The sequence below is a fragment of the Podarcis melisellensis genome, assembly GCF_964234715.1.
Source record: "Podarcis melisellensis genome assembly, chromosome: 5".
NCBI classification, from domain to species: Eukaryota; Metazoa; Chordata; class Lepidosauria; order Squamata; family Lacertidae; genus Podarcis; species Podarcis melisellensis.
This window is the reverse complement of record NC_138537.1, coordinates 218,251-240,157: the sequence shown is the minus strand read 5'-3', so window position 1 is coordinate 240,157 and position 21,907 is coordinate 218,251. Positions and strand designations below refer to the sequence as shown.

General features: G+C 56.1%; 1 protein-coding gene across 2 annotated transcripts; it reads left to right on the top strand.

Annotated features, from left to right (window-relative positions):
* The first annotated feature begins 57 nt into the window (after positions 1 to 57).
* BDH1 (3-hydroxybutyrate dehydrogenase 1) lies at positions 58 to 11,067 on the top strand. Of its 2 annotated transcripts, none has more exons than XM_081911318.1 (7): positions 58 to 75; positions 2,111 to 2,239; positions 4,811 to 4,883; positions 5,524 to 5,634; positions 9,391 to 9,532; positions 9,900 to 10,052; positions 10,411 to 11,067. In XM_081911318.1, exons 2-7 carry the CDS (start codon positions 2,145 to 2,147, stop codon positions 10,878 to 10,880), a joined length of 1,044 nt encoding a protein of 347 aa, XP_081767444.1. In that variant the 5' UTR covers positions 58 to 75; positions 2,111 to 2,144; the 3' UTR covers positions 10,881 to 11,067. The 2 variants fall into 2 exon arrangements, with proteins under 2 accessions (XP_081767444.1, XP_081767443.1); XM_081911317.1 differs by lacking the exon at positions 58 to 75 and adding an exon at positions 757 to 1,085.
* Positions 11,068 to 21,907: the final 10,840 nt, after the last annotated feature.

Below are 21,907 nucleotides of genomic sequence, written 5' to 3'. Positions count from 1 at the left end.
CGGGAGCGCAGGAGGCCGGGCCAGTCGCGGGAAGGACGCGCCGGCGAGAGCGAGCGAGGGAGCGAGAGCGCGCAGGTGAGGCGCCCCGGCCGGGCCCGGGAAGGAGAGGGCCAGGGCCAGGGCCAGGGAGGGAGCCCTTTCCCCGGAGCCGGGCGGGCGGGGCGGGGGCGGCGCCGGGCCTCCCTCCCCCGACGAGCCTCCCGGCTCAGCCTCTCAGCGCCCGCCGCCTCCCGGCCGGCCTTCCGGCGAGCGAGCGAGCGAGCGGCAGGTGCGTCCGGCGAGGCCCTCCGGCCCAGCCCGGCTCCAGGCCCCGCAGCCCCGCCGCACGAGGCGCCCGCTGCCCCGCAGCGCCCAGGCCGCCATCCCCGCCCCTCGCCGGCCAGGCCTCGAGGCGCCCCCGCAGGGAGGGGGGCTGGCACAGGACAGGAGGCTTCCCGGGCTGGAGGGAACCCCGAGGCTCCTCCAGTCCCACCCTCCCGCTCTCTCGCGTGTGATCCCCCCCCCCGTGTGCTGGGAGGAGGGGGTTGGGCTTCCCGTGCCCCCCCCCCGCCCTTGACCCCGGGGAAGACCTTGCTGGGCTCCGGGCAGCTGCGCTGCATCTTCCGCCTGCAGTTCTGCGCCAGGAAGAGCCGCATTCTGCCAAGGCAGCTGGGCAAGCAAAGGGCCTGCAGGATCCGCTGCCCCAAGAGATGGCAAGAGGCAGCAGCTGCTCTCGGCGGTGCCCAGGCAGCCTCTTGTGATGCCACATAAGGGCATTTGCATACCTGCTCCCCATTTGCATAAGGGGCTTTGTTCTGGTGAGCGGAGAGAGTCCTGTGGGGCCTGGCCTGGCTGTGCCCTTCTTCTCCCTGCCAGCACCCGCTCTCCTTTCTGCCCCCTCCCCACACGCTGCCACCTGCAGGGCCTCCCCCAGCCGGTCACTCTTGTAACTGACCGACGGGTTCTCCAGAGACCAGGAATGACGTTCCTGCTCCTGTCCTTCCTGCTCCTGCTGCTGCTCCTCTCCTAAAGGGCTCCTGCCCTCCCAGTCTGGGGCAGGCGGCTCCCATGCGCCCCCCGCTCCGTGAGCATGGAGCCCCACGCAGGTTAGGGCAGAGGGCAGGGCAGGTGGCCTTGCTCAGGGACAGAGGCAGTCAGGAGGCATCCATTGCCCCCTTGGCAGACCTGCGGCAAAGGTGGGGGTCAGTTGAAGCGGGACATGGGGAAGGTTAGGGTCGTGGGGAAGGTCACCCAGGGGGAAGCAGCTGGGGGCTGCCCTTCCCAAGGATGCCCCGGAAAGCTGTGCCCGCACATTTTGCCCCGAGAGTGATGGTCGCCCAAGTCCCAACTGAGCTCTGTGGTCCAAGGACCCGTCTTGTGTGGCATCACCTTCTCCTGGTGGCTGAGCAGGGGCCTCCAAGGGAATCTCAAGGAGGATCCGAGTGCAAGAGCCACTCTCCCCTCCGCTGGCACTCGGAAGCCCGGCTGCCTCCCACTCCATCCCTTTGGCCACCTTCCCCTCCCTGAGAGCCAGGCTCCATCGCTTCCTCCTGCTTGGCTTTATGAGTCCTGCCATAAAACAATCTCCACTTATACAGCCCCAAGAGCAGCATTTCCCAGGAGGAGGAGGAGCCCCTCTTTGCCCTGCTGCCTCCCAGGCCCCATCACCCTTTCCTTGGACGTGGATGGGGGGCATTGCTTTTGGGGGGGTAGTACAGCAGGCAGGGGGCTCCTGCACAGAGACCAGGCCACCAGATGGGCAACAGAGATCCTGAACAGGGATGGTGCCCGTAGGAGGGGCTGCAGCTATGAGAGGGACCTCCCCCCGAGGCAGTTGCTTGCCCCAACTGAGACCAAGTGCCAGCTGAGTCCAGCACCCTGTTCCCGCAGGGGCCAAGCAGGTGCCCTGGGTTTGCAATGCCACCCAAAAGCATGTTGCCCACACAGAGTGCCTTCTGTGTTTTCAGGCAGAAGGGCTGGACGTTGGGTGAGGAGCCTGCTGCTATCTTGATGTGTGGGGCGGGAGGGGGAAGGCTCCCTCCTTTTGGACCCTGTTTTATGGCTAAGAGGCCAGTGGGGCCATAAAGGTTTGAAGCAAACAAAGGTGAGGTGCTCCTGCCCTCTCTTGCAGAGCCCAGAGGAAGACTCCGGCTGTGAAGACACCCATGGCAGCCATCCTCGCGGTCACCCGCATCTCCCGGCCCCTCGCCCAGCTGGCCACCAGGACCTCCCACCTGAAGGATGTCTCCGCCAGCCTTCGGTAAGTGGCCTTGTGGGGAGGGGTCCCTGGGGAATTGCCCCTTCAGTAGCAGGGAGAGGGGCTTCCTCTCTGTCTCTGGCCACGAGGGGCCCTGCAGCAGAGTCGCCTGATTAGGGGCCGTTTCCTTCCCCCTCCAATCCCCGAATTTCCTCCAGGCATTGCAGCTTTGCCACCCTGAGGGTTTAGCAACTGGGAAATGGAAAGCTGCCATTAGGGGTGCCCCTGGTCCCCCTGCTGCTGTCTCTGTGGCCCCATCCCCTGAAAGGCTGCTGGAGACGTCCTGATCAGGGCATGATGCCAGGGCAGAGCTCAGAAGCTGCCTCACCTGCCCGCCTGGCAGGGCTCCCTAGATTAGCCAGGACTCTGGATCCTAAGGTGGGGGGGGGTCCATTTCCCATGGAGCAAGACGCTCCTGACTCCCCATTCAGGAGCCAAGGTGCTGCTAGGAGAATCCTCCTCTTCCCTCCTCTTTCCTTGGCGCTTCCCAGGGGCTGCTGGATAGCTGGGCCCCCTGGAAGGCCAGGTGGGCTCAGGTTGTTCTGAGGGTAGGCAAGGCACTGCTGCTTGGTGTGGCAAAAGGACCTGGTGGAGTTGGCAAGGGGGTGGGGGGAGAGAGACCCCCGCTGAGGGGAAGTGGGTCAGTGCAGGGTCCATTTTTAAGGGACTCAAAGGCCCAGGGATTTTTAGGGGCCTCTTTCCAGCCAGTAGGCAGGACCAGCCAGTTGAGAGACCTCCCCAAGAATGGCTTCTTCCCTGACCAGCAAGCCCCGTTTTCTGCAGACTTGGGGAAGGAGGTGCCAGGATTTATCCTCTTCATTTGGCACCTCTAGCAGAGCTCAGCACCCCCTTTCTGGCAGAGCAGAATTGGCTCCTCCGGGAGCCTCTGCGTGGCCTCCTTGGACTGCCCCAAGTTGAGCAAACAAGTTTCAGAAGAGTCCAGAAGGGCTGTCCGCTTTCCAAAGTCCCCCTGACACGTAGCCCCCCAAGGCTGCCGCCTGGCCCCCTCCCCTCCCTCCGGCCGCTGGGCTGACCTTTGGGAAGTATCAGCAAGATGACGTGGGGGCAAAGGGTGACCCTCGGCCACAGTCCCTTGGCGGGGGAGCTTCCAGCCCAGAGAGATGGGGGGGTCCTGCATTTGGGTCTGCCCCTTAGGACAAGCACTCTCTGGGGCCTGGAGATGCTGGGGGGGGGCTTCCTTGCCCAGAGGGCACAAGGGCCTCCTGCAGCCAGCCAGCCTCCCTGAATTAACACACACACAGGCAGGCCTGAAGGGGCCGTAATCGTAATGAGATTACCCTGCTGGGAATAGCTGCGAGGGCGGATCCCGCCTCTCCTGAACAGCAGCCAGAAGGGGCAAGGGGCCTGGCAGGCCCGGCCTGGACTTGGCAGGAGCAGCTGTTGGAGTCAGGGAGGAAGAGGAAGAGAGATGGGGATTGCAGGTGGGGAGAGAAATGGAGGGGGCAGGAGGTCCCTTCTTCTGCCTGCCCAGCTCTCTCTTCCCTCTGTCTGGCAGGGGGGAGCCTTTCCCAGCTGAAACTGGGGGCTTGTTTGTTTGTATCTATCCCACCCTTTCCTCCCAGGAGCTCCAGGGGGCACAGATAGTTCTCACCCTCCTTGTTTAACCCCCCCCAACAACCCTGCAAGGTAGGTTAGGCAGAGAGGCGCAGCGACTGGCGCAATGAGCCAGGTGGGGCTTCGAACGCTGGTCCCTCCCAGGTCCTAGCCTGACACTCTCCGCACGGCACCACGCTGGATCCCTCGGGCAGCCGGAGCCAGCGCTATGGCCCTGTTTGGGTTGGCAGCATCAGGGGCAGAGGAGCTACTCCTGAGAGTGGTCAGGAGAGAACAAGAGAGCTTCTGCTCAGCCCCTTGGGGAGTGGGACCCGCAGCAAAAAGTCCTTGACCCTGGCCAGCCGGGGGGGGGGTGTCATCCGATGAAAATAACCGCCTCTTGCCATGACGCCTCCTGGGAGCAGCAAACCCAGGTGAGGAGGGGCGCTGGGTGACTTCTCACGGACTGGGCTCTCGTGTGTCCCCCTCCCCCAAGAAAGAGCTAGAAGATCTCAGTTTCCTGGGAGGCAGCCTGGGACTTAGTCTGAAGCAGTGCCCCCCTTCTGGGGCAAAATGAAAGGGGCTGGGCCCCATTGGGAGAGGTGGGCGCAGGGAAATGGACAGGTGCCCAGAAAGTCCAGCAGCTCCCCTTGGCTCTGGAAGAGGACACTTGCCCCCAATGAGGGGACGGGTGAAAAGGAGGTTGAAGGGTTAATTCAAGAGGGTCAGAACTTTCCAGAATGCCGGGGGGTTATGGGGGCCACAAGAGGACAGGCCTTTTTAGGGAATTGTAGAATCCTGGAAGTGACCCCCCGGGGCCATCTAGTCCCACCCCCTGCAAGGCAGCAGTCAAAACTAGGCGTCCCTGGCAGGCTCCCCAGCTGGACTGCTCTCCGCGAGAAAGAGAGCCCCCGGAGAAAGAGAGAGGGAGGGAGGGAGGGACATGATGTTGTGGATGAGATTTCCCGGATGGGAGCTTCCGCTGACCCAGCCGCTGGCCTGCTGCCTTCTCCCTTGCAGGCCCCTGCCGGAGATCTGTTCCTCGGTGTCCTGCCTGCAGGGCCGGCGTTCCTACGCAACGGAAGTGGATGAGGTGAGAGCCTGTGGAATTGACTGCCACAAGAGGGGATGAGGCCCATGCAGGGAGGGGCAGAGAGATGGGGATACTGGGCCGCCCTTGGCTTCTAGAGGGTCTTCCTCCAGCTTCCTGGCTGCGGTGGGGAGGCAGCAGGGAAGGGTGGGGACTGGGAGGCAGCTCAGTGGTTTTTTCTGGTGGGGGCGGGGGCTCTTGTGGGGTGAGGGGCCCCCTTGTGGCCAGCAGCAACACTGATCTTTCTGGGCTGTTTCCTGGAGGAACCTGAGCTGTCCATCCTGAGATCAGAGAATTGCAGAGTTGGAAGGGACCCCAGGGGTCATCTAGTCCCGTCCCCCCCGCAATGCAGGAATCTCAGCTGAAGCATCCAGGACAGACCTCCAGGGAAGGAGAGTGGGAATCTGTTCCCCTGTCAAACGGCTCTCACCATCAGAAATTCCCCCCAGCCCTGTTTCCTTGGTGGGGCTGCTGGCATTTCTGGGGGTGTCTGAAGACCCCAAAGGTTTGCTAGCAGGAGTCCTGACCTGGAGGGTTCTGGGTGCCCCCCCCCGAGGTTGTAGGGCCCCCTTTTCATGGGAGGTGGGTGGAGGTGGGTCTGCTCCTCCCTGGGGGGTCTCCAGCGTCCCCTTTTGTGCTTCAGATTGGCGAGAGGCCCGTCCTCATCACCGGCTGTGATTCTGGCTTTGGCTTCGCCCTGGCCAAACACCTGCACGAGCGAGGATTCATCATCTATGCCGGCTGCCTGCTCAAGGTAAGGGGGGGGGAGGAAGGGGAAGCCCAAGCCGCCAAGCCCCTCCTGGGCAGACCCCCCCTCCAGCTGTGCCTCCAAGCTGCCAGCTGCTCTCTCCCAGGAGGCCCGGGAGGGTCCCTGTCTCTCCAAAAGCCAAACAGAGGGAGCCTGTGGATGTGGGCAGGAGAAGGTGTGGGGCAGCAGGCAGCCTGGGGGAAGGTTAGTTAAAGTCAGCTGGTCCCCCTTGGGGACCCCTCCCCAAATCCCCCTGCCTGGCCCGGGAGGGATGTGGGGCTCCCCCTGCTGGCCACACTGTCAAACGGCAGCCAGAGATGCTCTTCCCTTGCAGGAGAATCCCAGTCATCCTTACCATTTTCAAGGGCCCAAAATAGTTGGGGGGGGGCAAAGCCTTTTCCTGAGTGCCTGGCCCCCACCTGCTGGTTCTGGCAGCCCTTCCCCTGGCTGGGAGACCCAAGGCAGCCGGCTTCAGCTCTTGCCTGCCCCCTGGTGGCAAGACAAAATGCCTCCTCTGCCCAATTGGTGTGGTGAAAGTCTGCAAACGGCACTTTGGGTGAAATAAAACCATAAAATTGGCACAAAGTCTCCTTTGCAATGGAATGGCACAGTTTCCTGGTGCTCATGGCTAAAAATGACACCTTACTTGAGGAATTATGGAGGACAGGGGAGGGGTGATGGAATCCTAGAGAAATTGAGCAAATATATTGTAGTGAAGAAGACATGCCCCCACCCTTCCGTAACAGTCCCCCATTCGGAGATAGATTTGCATTAAAGTTCTGTAAGAACTTGCAAATCTTTTCTCCGCACCCTAAATCTCTGTGAAGGTATGGGTGTCCTGTGAATGGGAATAGGATCTAATGGAAAAGGAGGTGGGTTGAGCAGGGCAGCAAAGGAGGGAGCAACACGGACCAATACAATGTACACGCGTGTCAGAGGTGCCTAAGGTCCCAGCTCACAGAGGACCAACGCCAGTTCTTGTTATATACAAAAGTCTTTATTAAGGTTCAGTTTCCATTCCAAAGCCGCGGCGCGCAGCTCTACGTCTCAACCCTAGACCGCTGAAGCTCCGTCTGAATCTCCTCCCCCCAGACACCAGTTCAAGACCCTAGCCTTGCTCCACCTCCTCCTTTGCTCCTTTCTCCTCTGGGTCCATCTGCCCGCTGGGGTGTTGCCCTTTCTGGACTCTTCTGATGCTGAAGAGTCCCCGGATTCTTCCCCCTGCCTCCAGCGTGCTTTAGGACCTGGCTCCCAGTCTGCGCTCCTGGCTGTCCCGCGCGCCTGTGCATTTGAACTTGGCGCGCGCGCCCAGCCGGTAACCTTCCTCCTGACCGTTACACTGCTCCTTTCACTGCTCCCTCCTTCGGGGGGGCTAACTGGATCTGACTTCCCCTCTATTTCCTCACTCAGCGCTAGGGGCGTGGTCAGCCCTGACTCATCTTCTCTTTCCCCTGGAGTGGAAACCGGTCCTGACACCTGGGACTCTTCCCCCCCGCTACGCTCTGGTGGGGAACTTGGTCCCGATCTCCAGCTGCTGCTCTGGGAGTCACCGCTGGTTCCTTGCTTCTGGTGCCTCCCTCCCGGGAACCCCCTTGCTCTGGCTATGGGTGCCCCCTTCTGGGAATCTTCTGAATCACTGGACAGACTCATGGAATCTCTTGCCCCACTGTCTTCCTCACCTACACTGCCCTCGGATTGTTCCCCTTCGCTCTCCGCTTCCTCCTTCCCCTGTGCCTCCGCTCCTGAACCCCTGACAACGCGTGTTATATAGATGTGCGCTAAATAATAACTTGGTATCTACCGTACCAGATGTGTGGGTTTATGCAAACCTGAAGGGGACTTGCAAGCCATGCCTCTTAAGGTCATTTGCAAATATAGTAGTGCAGATAGCTGGATATAGGATATCACATAAAAGAACACCTGTTGTATTTTGTTCAATAGTGGTCTATGCTTTACATTTAGCAGGAAGGTCCACTACTGACTGGAAAAGAAAATGCAGTTTTTTGTTGTTGTTGTTTTTTGGGGGGGGGATAGAGAAGGGAGAAAGGGGTTGATTTGGATTTGGGTAACTTGTACAGGGGGCTATTTAGGGTTTTTTCCTTTTCCTTGTTGCTTGGCAACTTCCTAACAATTTAACGAGCTTCACCCACTCAGTTCCTTTTTCTATTCCTTTCCTATTTCCTATTTAATAACCTGGGGTCCTTTTCCACTCTGCCGATCCCGCCCAATTCCTCATGGGCTATCCCTCCTGGCAACCTCCTACCTATCGTCACAATCTCAGGAAAAGGTGCCCTACTGAACGCCCGCGCCGTGCGGTGCCGGATCGGGTGATCCCTGGATAGAGTTTTGAACCGAAAATCCCCCTTGCTTTTGGAAGCGGGCTCACGCACGATACACGTGTTACGTGGCACCGACCAGTGCGGCTGGGATTGGGATAGAAAGCCAGACCCCTTCCTGCCCCCTCCGTAAGGGCGCTCGGGAAGTTCGGAAGAAGAACTCCAGCCCCTTGCTTTCAACTGAGATGCCCGTTGCAGAGAGTCGGCTGTCTTTCCAAGCCGGGTCTCCGTCTTACTTTCGGACTCTCAATTGGTGCGGCTGACTGGAGGGTTTGAGAGGAGAAAGAGATAGAGCCTTTCGGGTTGAGCAGCAGTCCACGGTCTCTCTCACCAATTGGACCAAGAGATAGGCGAGAAGGAGCGATAGAGAGGAGGGCAGAAAATTCAGTTGCCAGGAGACTTCCACCCCCTTCCCACCAGTGCACTGGATTTTCCTTTTCCTTCCTTATACTCACGCGTCCTTTATGATGATCCCGGGATCGATGAATAAGCCGGCTGGATCCCTCTTTGCTCCCCGGCTGAACTCCTGGGGCTTTCGATTACCGCCCGGAAGATGGCCGGGGGTCCAAAGGATCTTCCCAGGCAAAATGGCCTGGTGCTGGCTGAAGATTTCGGGGCCCCCGGTCAGCAACGCAGGAGAACCGCATGCCCCACGTTGGGCGCCAACTGTTACGGCTAAAATCTGGGTGCGGGGCTACACTGCCACCCAGCTCGTCGGACTAAGTGTCTGCGGGTCCCTGCGGAAGAAAATGAGCTAAGCCGGAGACAGGAGCAAAATGCGGAGATCCAAGGTTTATTGCGCAACAGGTTCAAGATGAGATTGAACAACGAGAAAGGGGCGACATGAACTTTTGAAACTCCCTCCATGTCCCAGAATACAGTGCAAAATACATCCCAGTTACATCATGAATACATTAAGGAGAGGTTGGGTTACACCGGATTAACATATGGAGGGGGGGGGGAATATGCAGAGCTGGAGATATGCGCAGATAAGCGCTTCCTGAGTGTATGCATAGTCTGTCACCTGGCATTGCCCGAGGAAAGGTTTGGCAGAGAGATTTGACAGGATTAGGGTCTTGACACCTTACTTGAGGAATTAGGGGGGACAGGGGAGGGGTGATGGAATCCTAGAGAAATTGAGCAAGTATATTGTAGTGAAGAAGACATGCCCCCCCCTTCCGTAACAGTACAAAACTTTTTGGTTAACACAAACTGTTTTGTCTCCTTCGCTCCATGCAAACTGCCAGGGAGAATATTCCCTCGTGTTATTTGGCCGTTGTTCTGCACACATTGGCTAAACACCAGCTTCTGGGTTCAGGGTGGGATATTTCAATATTTAGCTGTGTGACATTGTTGCATGCTGAAAGGATGTCAAAAGAAATCAGTAAGCAAACAAATGTCCCCCCCCCCCCCCGCTCTTCCTCAGGAGCAGGGAAGGGGCGGCTCCAAGGATCTGGACGCCATGAAGAGTGACCGGATGAGGACCGTCCAGCTCAACGTCTGCGACAGTGAAGACGTTAGCCGGGCCGTGGACTACATGACCTCCACTCTGAAGATGCCAGAAAAGGGTAGGTGGGGGTCTGGCATGAGATCAGCCAAGAAAGGAGGTCCGGCAGCCCTTGGCTCCGCACATGGCCCCCCCATCTCCCCAGCCTCCTTCTCTGGGGGGACCTTGTAGGGCTGTGCAGGTCTGAGGCATTGGCTGTGCCTGGCAAAGACGCCAGAGGTGGGAAAACACCCTCAGAACCCTTCCAGCCCCCTCTGGCCTGAGGGCTCACCTGGAGCAGCGTGGCTTGTGAGGCAGTCGTGAGGAAGCCCCGCTTGGCTGTGCTTGTGGCTTGAAGCCCCGTTCATTGCTCCCCCTCGGGGCACACAAATGCAATTACAGACGGGGTTATGCCATGACTGACATCTCCGTGGGTCTTCTCCCTTCAGGGCTGTGGGGCCTGGTCAACAATGCTGGGATCTCAACCTTTGGGGAGGTGGAGTTCACCAGCATGGACACCTACAAGGAGGTGGCGGAGGTGAACCTATGGGGAACGATCCGCACCACCAAGGCCTTCTTGCCTCTCATCCGCAGGGCCAAAGGTGAGTGAGACGGTGGGGCTCCCCGTAGCCGTAGGTCAGGGGTCCGGACCTGTTGCAGGCTCCACCATCCCTAACCACTGGGCATGCTGGCTGCTGGGCAGGGTGTGTCAGGAACCCTGCAGCATCCGGGGGGGGGTGCTACGTGAAGGGAGGCCTTTGGGGTTGGTGGGTCTTTGGGAGAGGAGGAGGGCTGGGTCAGGGAGCTTTGCCCAGCAGCCACCGTGAGTCGGGGGCTTCCGCCCCACAAGCACCTGGGGAAGGGGCCTGTGGCCAGAGGAGGGGCTTGTTGGGGGCCCCCTGAGGCAGCCCCTGCCCCTTGCTCTTCAGCCCTTTCAGGGTCCCCTGCTTCCCCCGCCAGGCCGCGTGGTGAACATCAGCAGCATGATGGGGCGCATGGCCAACCCGGCGCGCTCCCCCTACTGCATCACCAAGTTTGGGGTGGAGGCCTTCTCCGACTGCCTGCGCTACGAGATGCGCCCGCACGACGTCAAGGTCTGCATCGTGGAGCCGGGCAACTTCATCGCGGGCACCAGCCTCTACAGCCCCGAGCGCATCCAGGCCATCGCCGACAAGATGTGGGACGAGCTGCCGGAGATCGTGCGCCGCGACTACGGGCGCAAGTACTTTGACGAGCAGATCGCCAAGATGGAGTCGTACTGCAACAGCGGCTCCTCGGACACGTCGCCCGTCATCGACAGCATCGCCCACGCCCTGACCTCCTCCACCCCCTACACCCGCTACCACCCCATGGACTACTACTGGTGGCTGCGCATGCAGGTCATGACCCACATGCCGGCCGCCATCTCGGACCGACTCTACATCTACTGAGCGGGGGGAGGGGGGACCCCTGCGCCCCCCCCTGCCACCGTGTCCACCTCCAGGAAGGGAAACTAATGCTAAGGGTTACCCTGTACAAATTTCTCCGTAGTCGCTTGTCTAGTTGAGGTCCAAGTACTGTATTTTTAGGGCTAAGCTGTTGTTAATTTAAGCGTTTGAGGCTCCCTTATTCCTTGCATGGTGTGTCTCCAACCAGTGCTATTTATTTCCAATAGTCCCATTTTCCCCTGCCCATCTCAGCTGCTTTGGTCAGAGTCCCTGCTGCATCGACAGCTGCCCTCCCTTGGGAGCCCCCCCCCTTGAGTGGCAGACGGGGGGGGTGGACCCTGTGCCCCTGGCTCCTTCCGCCCAGAAGCCCTAGAGCCCCTCCCTCTGGGCTGGAGCCATTGGGCCTCCTCCGGCCTTGCCTGCCTTTTGCACACTCCTTCCGGGGGGCGACTCTGTGGACCACAAACACAAACACTCCCCCCCCCACTAGGCAGGCTCCTTCCCATGCACTCCTGCGAGCAAGCGAGCGATGTTCTCCTGAGCCGGGCGCTTTGAACAGGGGCTGCAGAGGCAGGGTGGGGGGAGCTTCTGGGGAGCCCCGTCCCCTCAGTTTGGGCAGCCAGATGCTCCTAAAGGGCAAGGAGGGTCCCTTGGGCTGGGCAGGGAATTTTTAGAGGACCTTTTAGAAGTTCAAGCTCTTTCCGGCATGCTGGGGGGGGGATGCCGGCTGCGCTCACAGGGCACTGCAGCAATAAGTGGCTCTCGCTGTCGGTAGCGCACACCAAGGAGCCTCAGGCTAGCCATGCCCCCCCCCCGCCACTGAGCGAGGACTGGGGGGGGGCTCTGGGAAAGGGAACAAGCCCTGCAAAGCAGGACGGCAGAGTCTCTGCTCCACTGCAGTTTTAGGAATACACTTTTGTACAAAAAAGCCACGTGGAGATATTTTTGTGATGCTTCAGAGGCGAACAAAACTGTCACTGGAAGCTGATGAAAGTGTTTGTGAAAGTGGGGGGCAGGGGGGGCCTGCACTTCTGTAACGGGGAGGGGGAGTCTGTGATCAAATATCCTCTGCCTTGATTAACATTAAACAACAGTGACAAGGAAGACGCTGCCAGACTCCTTCCTTCCTTCCTCTCTCTCTCTTTCTGGCTGGCAGGCAAATATAGACCTCGTCGTCTTCTTTACAGTCCCTCGTGTATTTGATAGAAGTAACATCAACTTTGTTCCGGTAAACTCGGCGTTTCTTCCCACAGACGAACTTAATCATCGAGCTGCACAATGAAGTAGTACAGAAGCAATCGCTTAGAAAACAGGACAAATCTGCCTGTATTAATATTTCCCTTGAAGGAAGGCTAACAAATAGAAGGATGAAGAGCCTCTCTCTCTGTTCTTCCCTTGGGAAAGAGAAGTGGAGATTGTAAAGAAAAGGACGACGTCTAGATTTGTCTCCTTGTCTGTCCTCCTTGTCCGCGGTGAGAGATTTTTCTGTAACTTCGCATTGTGCTGTTATATCACCGCCCTCTGTGCATCTGGCTGGGGCTGAGCCCCCCCCCCATGTTAGGCAGCCAGTCTCTTCTGCAATGGGGGCCACGGGGGGGGTGTCTCTTGGCCATGCCTCGCCAGAGCTGCCACAGGGCATTGTGGGGAGCCTGTCTGCAGGTTTGGGGGTGGAGAATAGGGTTAGTGCTTGGGGGGGTCCCAGGAGGGGGCTCCTCCCAATGTATGAAGCAGAGATAGGGACCCCCTTTCCTGTTTTCTTGTGAGGCCTGGCAGGGCTGGCCTGCGGCTGCTCCCCACCTCCCTTTCCCCCGCATTCCCCTGGGCATGGTGCCCCGGGAGGGTCTCTGTGCTGTGGCATCTGCTTGCTGTGCCGGGTGCCAAAGGCCTCCATTCTCCTGGCTGGGTCAGGGGCTCCCTGCCAAAGCTGGGCCAGGAGTGCAAGAAGAGCCCATGCGAGAAGCTGCCCCTTCAATGCAGGCCAAGGGCAGCTTTTTAGGGGGGAAATGGCCCGGGGGGGGGGCAAGGCAAGGAGGTGCCAGCAGCCCTAGAGCCCGAGGTGAAAGGCAAAAGCCTCCCCAGTTCATCCTTACCGCTGCCCCCCCCCAGCTGCCCAGCCCCCAGCCTCATGGCAGGATGGGTCAGATGTGTCCTGGCATGGAAGGGCAGCACCTCCCACTCCAGCTTCGGGCCAGGAACCCCCCCCATGCATCTTCCTGTCCCCCGCTGCTCTTCACTGGCCAGCTGTTTCTCAGGTCTGCTCCCCCCCCCCTCCGGCTGAAGGCCAAGTCATCCTGCTGGGTGGACCAGGCCCCGGGTGTGGGGGGTGCCATAGAATCAGAGTTGTAGGGCTGGAAGGGTCACCAATGGTCATCTAGTCTAAGACTCTGCCATGCAGGCAATGATCCCTTGCCTGTTTCACGAAGGGCAGGCCTTGCTGGATGGCTTGCCAGGAAAATGCTCTTGGAAATTTTCCTGGTGGAAAGTTCCTTCCTGGCGGGGAAAAGGGATGCACAGGAAACAGCTGCTTTGTGCCACAGAACAATCCTTTGTGCCACCGATTCCTGTCCAAATCGGTGAGAAAAGCTAGACACAAAACAGGGCAACTTTGCCAGAGCAGTCTCCCATCACCAGGAGGCCAGAAATATTTCAGCAGCCAGGACCGGCCGGCAGAGAAGCCTTGCCCTGTGCCTCAGACCTGACAGCAGCCTCAGAGGAGCTGAGCCCCCTCTGCTCCCCAAGACCAGCCTCACGGGAAGTCTCAGCCTGGCTTGGGAGAGCGGCAGCAGCCACTGGGCACCTATAGCATTTATTATTTATTTATTATGTATTCAGCTTATATACTGCTCTTTATCCAAAAATCCCAGAGCAGTGTACAGCAGAAAAACATAATTTATATAGCATAAGAATAAGAATGAAAAAAACAAACAAACAGAGAAAAAATCATGTGTATCTGAAGATGTATGCATGAAAGCTCATTCCAAGAACAAACTTAGTTGGTCTCTAAGGTGCTACTAGACAATTTTTTTATATATTTCTACTGTGTCAGACCAACACAGCCACCTACCTGAATCTAGAAAAAAATCATAATAGTCTCTTCACTTTTAAAAGGCCATAATTTAATGGCCAGAGGCTTGGGTAAAGAGAAATGTTTTTGCCTGGCACATAAAGACCATATAAGGACGGCGCCAGGTGAGCTTCTCTCCTGTGGTGACTCCACAGCTGGGGAGTCACCACAGAAAAGGCCCTTCTGGTGGTGTCACCCTCCAAACCTCTCAAGGAGGGGGAACATAGAGCAGGGCCTCAGGTGACAAGGGCAGTTTGCATGGGAGAGGCGGCTCCAAAGGCATTGAGGTCCTGAGCCTTGTCTCGATTGAGCTTCCCTTGGTGGGCCCTCATCCAGTCTGTTACTGAGGAAAGACAGCATTCTGGCCCATCTACTGCCTGGCCGGTGGATATAAAGGAGAAAAAGAGCTGTGCATCACCAGCACATTGCTGCCAACACACTGCAAATCTCCAGATGACTCCACCCAGTGGCTTCATGGGGGGTGGAATGGAGCCCCGAGGGACCCCCCATGGAAGGCTCCTTGGGGCTCCTGAAGACAACCATCCAAGGAGGACTGGGGCCACTGCAGAGCCCTACCACTTGCCCCCCGCCCAACTCAGCCAGCCTCTCCAGGAGGATTCTGGGGTGATATTGAAACCTGCGAGAGGAAGATTAACATTGCCCGTCTCTCTCAACAGAGGTCATCATATATGGATCAAAAAACCCAGTCTGCTCCAAGAGCACCTGGATCTGGTCAGCGAACAGAACGGCAGACAACAGCACAGAGGGATCCCCAAAAGACCCTTTGAGTGCAGTGCAGGTCTCAGGTCTCAAAGTGCTGGCCAGGGCGGGCCTCTGTCCTGACTGGCAGCAAACAGGATTGGGGCCTTGAGCAGGCGAGGCAGATGCCTTCCTTGGAAGTTTTTAAGCAGAGGTTGTGTGGCCACCTGACCTGGATGCTTGAGCTGAGATTCCGGACTGATGGGGTTGGACTAGATGACCCTTGGGGTCCCTTCCAACTCTACAGTTCTATACTCTGCCATTGAGCTGCAGCCCTCACTCATTCTGGACTCTGCTTAGCTAAAGGCTGTGCCTGGCACAGGGCGGCAGGAGAGGACAAGACCCTGATTGTCATCATGGCTGACAGGAGCCCAGCAGAGCCAGGAGTCTGGCCTGGGCAAACGCTGGCACGGAAAGGGGAGGAGGAGGAGGAGAGAGAGACCTTCTCCAGGCCTTCACCCTCCTCCAGATACGGTGCACACGGGCACACACGGCCTCTGTGTTGTGTGCATGCCCAGATCTGAGCAAGTGGCCCATCTGGGGTGAACTGCCTTTGTGCTCCAGGGGGCATGATGAAGACCCAGGGGGGTGGGGCTGGGGCAGACCCTGCCCCTGCTGGCGCTCCTGGAAACTCTTCGTGGGGGGGGCAGGGTCCGTCTGTGCACAAGATACCAGGCTGACTCCCTTCTGCGCTCCTGGAGGGGGCCAGGCGGGGCGTTTGCAAGAGAGGCGTCACGTACCCAGGCACCCTGTCTCCCTGCTTGGCGCAGGCTGGCACCACCATGGGACTTTGGTCCTCCCAAAGTGGCTGAATCGGGCTTTGTGTGGAAAGCGAGCTGTGCCCTGCTCCACTGTGGGGCACAGCCCTCATGCTCCCCCTCCCTGGCCTGGCTCAGGCCATCACTCCAGGCCAGGGTAGCTACCTGCTTTTCAACGGAAGCAAACTTTCAAAGTGAAGACAAACAAAATGCCTTCAAACCTCTGAGGAGAAAATACAGTCATTTTTAAACAAACCTTTATGAAATAAATGAATCAGCAGCATTACTTTCACCACAGGGTGAGTAGTGCGAATGCAGCCCCAAAGCCTGTTCCACTTGGAGGGGAAAGTCTTGCTTAGGAGCCCCACTGAAAGGGCCACACTCTGACATCCCGCCATTCTCCAGCAGCAGTGAAGACACAGGCACAGGGCAGGGGGGCGGGGATGACTGCCAAGAGCCCCCGGAGGAAAGGAGGATGGGCAGCCCAGGAGGGAATCTGCACTGGATCTCAGTGATGCTGCTCCCTGCCTACATGGACACAGTCAGGGCAGCATCCCACGGTGGTCTGGCAGAGACCAGCAGGGGTGAGATGCCGCTGTCAAGACGTGATTTGGGGAAAGCCCCTAAAAGAGGAGCTCTGGCGGGAGGGAAAAGGGTACCAGGAGGGCAGGCAGAAAGGAGGTTTCCGGGGTAGGAAGGGGGGGCTGCGTTCCTCCTCCTGAGCCCCTTCAGGGGGTCAGCACAGGCAGGGAAGGAAGCAGACCCCTGGGAGAGCCCTTTGCCTCAGTGCTGGCTCACCTAGAAACGGGGAGGTCCTGGAAGAGGACATTTCCCCTTCTCAGCCCAGGCTGGGTGCGCCTGCCAGAGTGGGAGCTGCCATGCTTCAGGACCTTTGGGTGGGGCTGCTGGTCCGAAGAGGGGCATGGAGAGGCTTCTGAGACACCTCCAAAAGGCCATTTTGCCAGTGCTTCCCTGCTCTGCCCATTTGCACAAGGAAGAGGAGGGCAGAAGGAAGGGAAGCAGCCACTGCCCCAGCCAGCTCATTGCTGGCTCTCTAGAGCATCCTGGATTGAGGCTCTTCAGGAAACTAGGAGACTTGTGAAATAATAATAATAAAAAATCATTTTTATTAAATTTTCTGTTTTACAATTTCAAATACACATTAAGATATCAGTGACTTCCCTTCTTCTCTTTCCATGGTTCTTTTTACATATCTTAAATCCGTGCATATTTTACTAAAACTATACCAATCGGTTTTCCATTATTGCATTCATCAAAACTTCTTTACACTGTTGAATTGATCTTAATGCTGCCAGCGTTTTTAGCTGTACACAATTATTTCCCATATATTCAATAAACGTTTTCCAATCTTCTTTAAACGTATGTTCTTCTTGTTCTCTTATTCTATGTGTTAAGTCTGCAAGTTGTGCATATTCTGTCAACTAAAGTTGCCATTCTTCTTTAGTTGGGACCTCCTCGTTTTCCATGAAACTCATTAAATTAGCAAGCAGAAACTCTCCAGGACAGGAGTAAGAGGCTCCGGTGGCTAACCGGCTGGCTGATGGACTTTCCTGTGTTGGCAGCTCTCATGTGCAGCGCAAGACCACAGTCAAGAGGTCAGCAGGGCATGCCTCCTAGCAGGGTCACCTGGGGTCTCTTTCCCCAGCAAGGACGTGACTGGCGCACATTCTCTGCCAATACAGATCTCATCCCCACCCCCCGGCTCCAGTCAGGAGAGGACACCCCAGAGGTCTCCTGTCAACTGCCTAAAATAGCTCCGCTTTCAGGGATTCAGCTAGGATTTCTACAGGGCAGCTGGCCAGATCAATGAAAGATCCCTTAAGCTACCAGGAAACCACCTGGACCCATAATTTGCCTGGGATCAGACCCCCTTAATGAACCCACCACCCTACAGAGGCCAGAGGTCACCCAAACCCAAGGACATCAGAAGAACTTGCTGGATCAAAGCAGTGGTCCATTCCATCACAGAAACCATGTTGCCTCTGTTTCAGTAAGGCTTGTTCTTCTATATGCTTCTATATGTTGGGTTATTTTATTGTTAACAGTACTTTCCACCAGTTTTCCAGGGACAGACTTAAGCTAAGCAGCCTGTAATTTCCAGGATTCTCCCTGGATCCATTTTTAAAAATTGGTGTAACATTGGCTATTTTCCCATCCTCACATTTGAGTTCTTTGAGGACTCTTGGATAGATCCAATCTGGTCCAGGGCCCCCAGGTCCAGGGTCACCTCCCCTCTGGTCAATTCCAACATCAACTGCTCTGAGCTACAGTCATTTAGGCTATCTAGAAATCCCATCTCTGTCATGATGGGAGCACATATGTGGCCATTCTATGTGAGTTTAAGTTGCCCATTACTACACAGTCTCTCCTGTTAGATGCTTCCTTGATTTTCTTCTTCATCTCAAGATCTCCTTGAGCATTTTGATCAGGCAGATAAAAGCGCATCCCAGTACCAAGCTACTATTGGGGGGCCAGTATTTACACCCACAATGACCCTGCCCTTTTGGGGATTTCTTGTTTGTTCGACTTGATGCCTTCTTTGACATACAGAGTGACACCATCTCTGGTATGTCCTTTTCTGTCCTTCCTATAGAGCTTATAGCCAGATAAAGGTACATTTGCAAAGAAACCAAAATGCTTGTTTACAAAGCTATCATACTACCAACCTTACTGTATGCTTGTGAAACATGGACCACTTATAAACACCATCTCCAACTCCTAGAAATATTCCATCAAAAGTGTCTCTGAAAATTTTTACACATCATTTGGGAAGACAGGTGAACTAATGCCAGTGTACTGGAAGAAGCAAAGATCACCAGTGTCAAAGCAATGATTCTTCAACATCAACTTCGTTGGACTGATCATTTTGTTCAGATAACTGATTATCGTCTTCTAAAGCAACTACTCTATTCCCAACTCAATAATGGAAAGTGTAATACCGGTGGACAACAAAAGAGGTTTAAAGATGCTCTCAAGGCAAATATTTAAAAATGTAGTATAAGCACTGATACTAATAACTGGGAAACACTGGCCTGTGAGTGCTCCAATTGGAGAACAGCCTTTAACAAAAGTGTTGTGGACTTTGAAGAAGCACGAACTTCAGACGAAAGGGAGAAACGAGCTAAGAGGAAGGCACGCTTGGCAACAGTGGCGTAGCGTGGGGGGCTCAGGGGGGCCCGGCCACACCGGGCGCAACATCTGGGGGTTAGGGTTAGGGGGCTCAAATCCACAGGTTAGGGGGCGCAAATTACTTGCCTTGCCCCGGGTGCTGACAACCCACGCTACGCCACTGCTTGCAAACCCTCACCATGAACAACTCCCATATGAAAACCTATGTCCCCACTGTGGAAGAACATGTGGATCCAGAATTGGCTTCCACAGTCACTTACGAACTCACTGTTAAGACTGTGTTCATGGAAGACAAACTTACTCGGCTAGGAGTGATCGCCAAGAGAAGACGAAGAATATCCAGAAAAGCATGTCCCACTGGTTCTCTCCATTCCACCAGGTTTCCATTATGCTCTCAGTGCTGTCCGTCCTGTAAGACCAAACACTGCTTTGCCCATCTTGGCTTGGAGGCTTCTAGCACTGATGCACAACACTTGCACACTATGTGTGGTGCTTTGGCCTCTCTGAATTGCTTTCTTGTGCCCTTGCACTCATGATGTCTAGTTCCTCTCAGCCTCCATATAAATTGTCTTCCATGTTATCATCTTTCCCCCCTAATCAGTTTAAAAGCTGCTCTGCCACCTGTTTTATTGTAAATACTAACAATCTGGTTCCATCCTTCTTCAAGCAGAGCCCAACCCTTTTGTTCAAACCAGGCTTGTCCCAGCATGTTCCCTAGTGCCTAATAGATCCAAGCCTTCCTCCCGAGACCCTTGTCTCTCCCATTCACTGAGACCCCAAAGGGGAGCCTGGCTGGCTGGCCCTGGGTGTGGAACCAGCACCACCTCACCAGAAAGCTGCCATAGAGATTCTGACTTTCAGAATCCTACTGAGCAATCTACATCCGGCTTCCAGTTTCTCATTTCTGGCCATCATCTTGTGCCTAGTGTGATCATAAAATCATAGAAGGGACCCCGAGAACCATCCAGTCTAACCCCCTGCAAGGCAGGAACCTGCAGCTGTCCCATTCGGGGACTGAACCTGCAAACTTGGCATGATCAGCACTGTGCTCTAACCAGCTGAACTATTCAGACTGACAACTATTAAGCTATCTAGGCAACATTTGCAGCCTTCGCCCCAGGCGGACAATTCACCCTGAGATTTGCATGCCCTCCATGTACCCTAGTATTTATGTTCCTTATGACTGAGGGTCCTTCTCTGTACTGGATGAATCTCCTCAGCACATGAGGGCATTTGTTGCTCCTGCAAGGGAGGTGCCCCTTTCTAAATGACCACTTCTGCTTCCTCTGAGTGACAGCCCTTCTTGAGAGCTCCAAGGCCAGCCAGCAGCCTCCTCCTGCCTGGTGGTGGCAGAGGCCTCTGCAGATGCTGCCCTTCCCCAGCCCAGCTCCTTAAGGACAAGGGAGGGACGGGTGCCATGCCAGGGTCCGGCCTCCGTGCCCTTTCTTTCTTTCCTCCCTCCACTTCTCTCCAGTGAAGGGGAAGAGAACACAACAGCTTTGCATCCCGTGTCCCCTGATTTCAAGAGGGCAGGTCTTCAGGTGCAGCAGAGACTCTTGATCGGGTGGGGTGTGAAGGAGCTTCTGCCCTGCTGGCTCTGCTGGAAGCACAACTCAAAGGGCACCAAAGAGCTTGTTTGAATCTGCGGCAGCCAAGTCCTGCCATTAATCCTCTGGCCAAGTCCACATTAATTTGCTCTCTACTTAGATCAACGTGAAGCTGCCCATTGGGCTCCGGTTGGCCTTTTCAGGGTTTGCTGCTTTTGAGCCACCGGGAAGTGGAGATTTGGGGTTTCTTTCAAATACTTTGAGTGCTGCCGGGTGATCCTGGCTGGCATCGTCACAGCAAGAAAGATCCTGAACATTGCCTGAGTGGCAGAATGAGGCTGAAGATACCGACTAGCCTTTATTTAGTTATTATTCGTTTAAAGCATTTGCACCCATCCTGCTGAGTGTGCCCCTTCCCTATCATGTAAAAACATGTGGGGGTGAACCTGAAAAATGGAGTTTGGGGCCCCTTCAAAACCTTGTGCCTCGAGTGACATGTGGCTGCTCTCCTGGCAAAGTGGGGGCATGAACTGGAAGGCTCAAGGCTTGTTGTGGGAGTACAGGATCAGTTCCTCCCTTATTTCCACTTGCATTGGCCCACTTGGTGGTGTTTTGGAACCAACCTTTCAGCTTTGGCACCCGGATCTAGAAGCCCCTTTCCCTTTGTTCCACGCAGACGGTGCCATTGTTCACCATGACATACCAGAACGGGCTGCGTCTCCATAAATTGCAGCACAATTTCACCAATGAAAATAGGGGCAGCCTAAGGAAAAGCAGGGCATTCTGGGATCAAATCAGAGGCCAGGATGGCTTCTGTAGATGTGGGACTGTCCCTGGAAAATAAGGGCACTTGGAGGGTCTGTGTCTCTGTCCTGTGCAGGCTTCTTGAGGGCGCAGAAGCCGGAAAGGAGGCCTGTCGATGTGGCGCTAGGAGCTAGGACAAGAGCAGGAGGGATCCTTGACCCAGGGAGACCTGTAGCTGAGAGGGGTGCAGAGCAGCTGCTGAATCTTCAAAGATGCGCCATAAATCTTTGAACAGCAGCAAACGTGCTTCATGCAAAAGAGTGAGTTGCAGGATGGCAGGAAGCAGTTGTGATGGTGGGGGGGGGCAGGAAGGAGTGCACCTTCAGCAAATTTGGGAAGAAAATACATGCTGAAGTGGCCCAAAAGGGGGCCTTGGGGCTTCAAAGTCTACCTGGATGCAATTAGATGAAGCTCAGCAACAAACCACAATGCACAGCATTGATAGCCAGGACCAACTTCTGGTCACTGTGCAGCATGGCCTCTGAGCAACCACCATTCCCTCACCCAGCACAAATAGAAGGGGCCAGAAATCTTGGTATTATGGGATGGCAGCTCCCATCATCAGCCCAGGCAGCCAGCATGAGTAGTGGTTAGGGAGGAGGGTGAGGGCTTCAGGCTCTCTCAACTCCTCTGGCCGGCCACAAAGGGTGCCTTCTGCCCAGCCCAAAACAGAGGTGCAGCTGGCAGAGTCCAACAGCCACACCGGAAGGGAATGAGCCACTGTTGAGAAAGAATTGTGCAGGAAACTACACATCAGGTTATTTGTACTTCTATAATGCTCTTCTATTCTGAAGAAAAAGCAGGAGTGACATCTCTGTTGGAAAGTGAAGAGTGTTTGTTATTCCCACTGAAAATCAAATATTGGGTGCTTTTACTTGACTTGACCTTGAACAGATGGAGACAGCTCTATGAGCTGCAGAGAATATGGGTGACCTGGGTGACTGGACA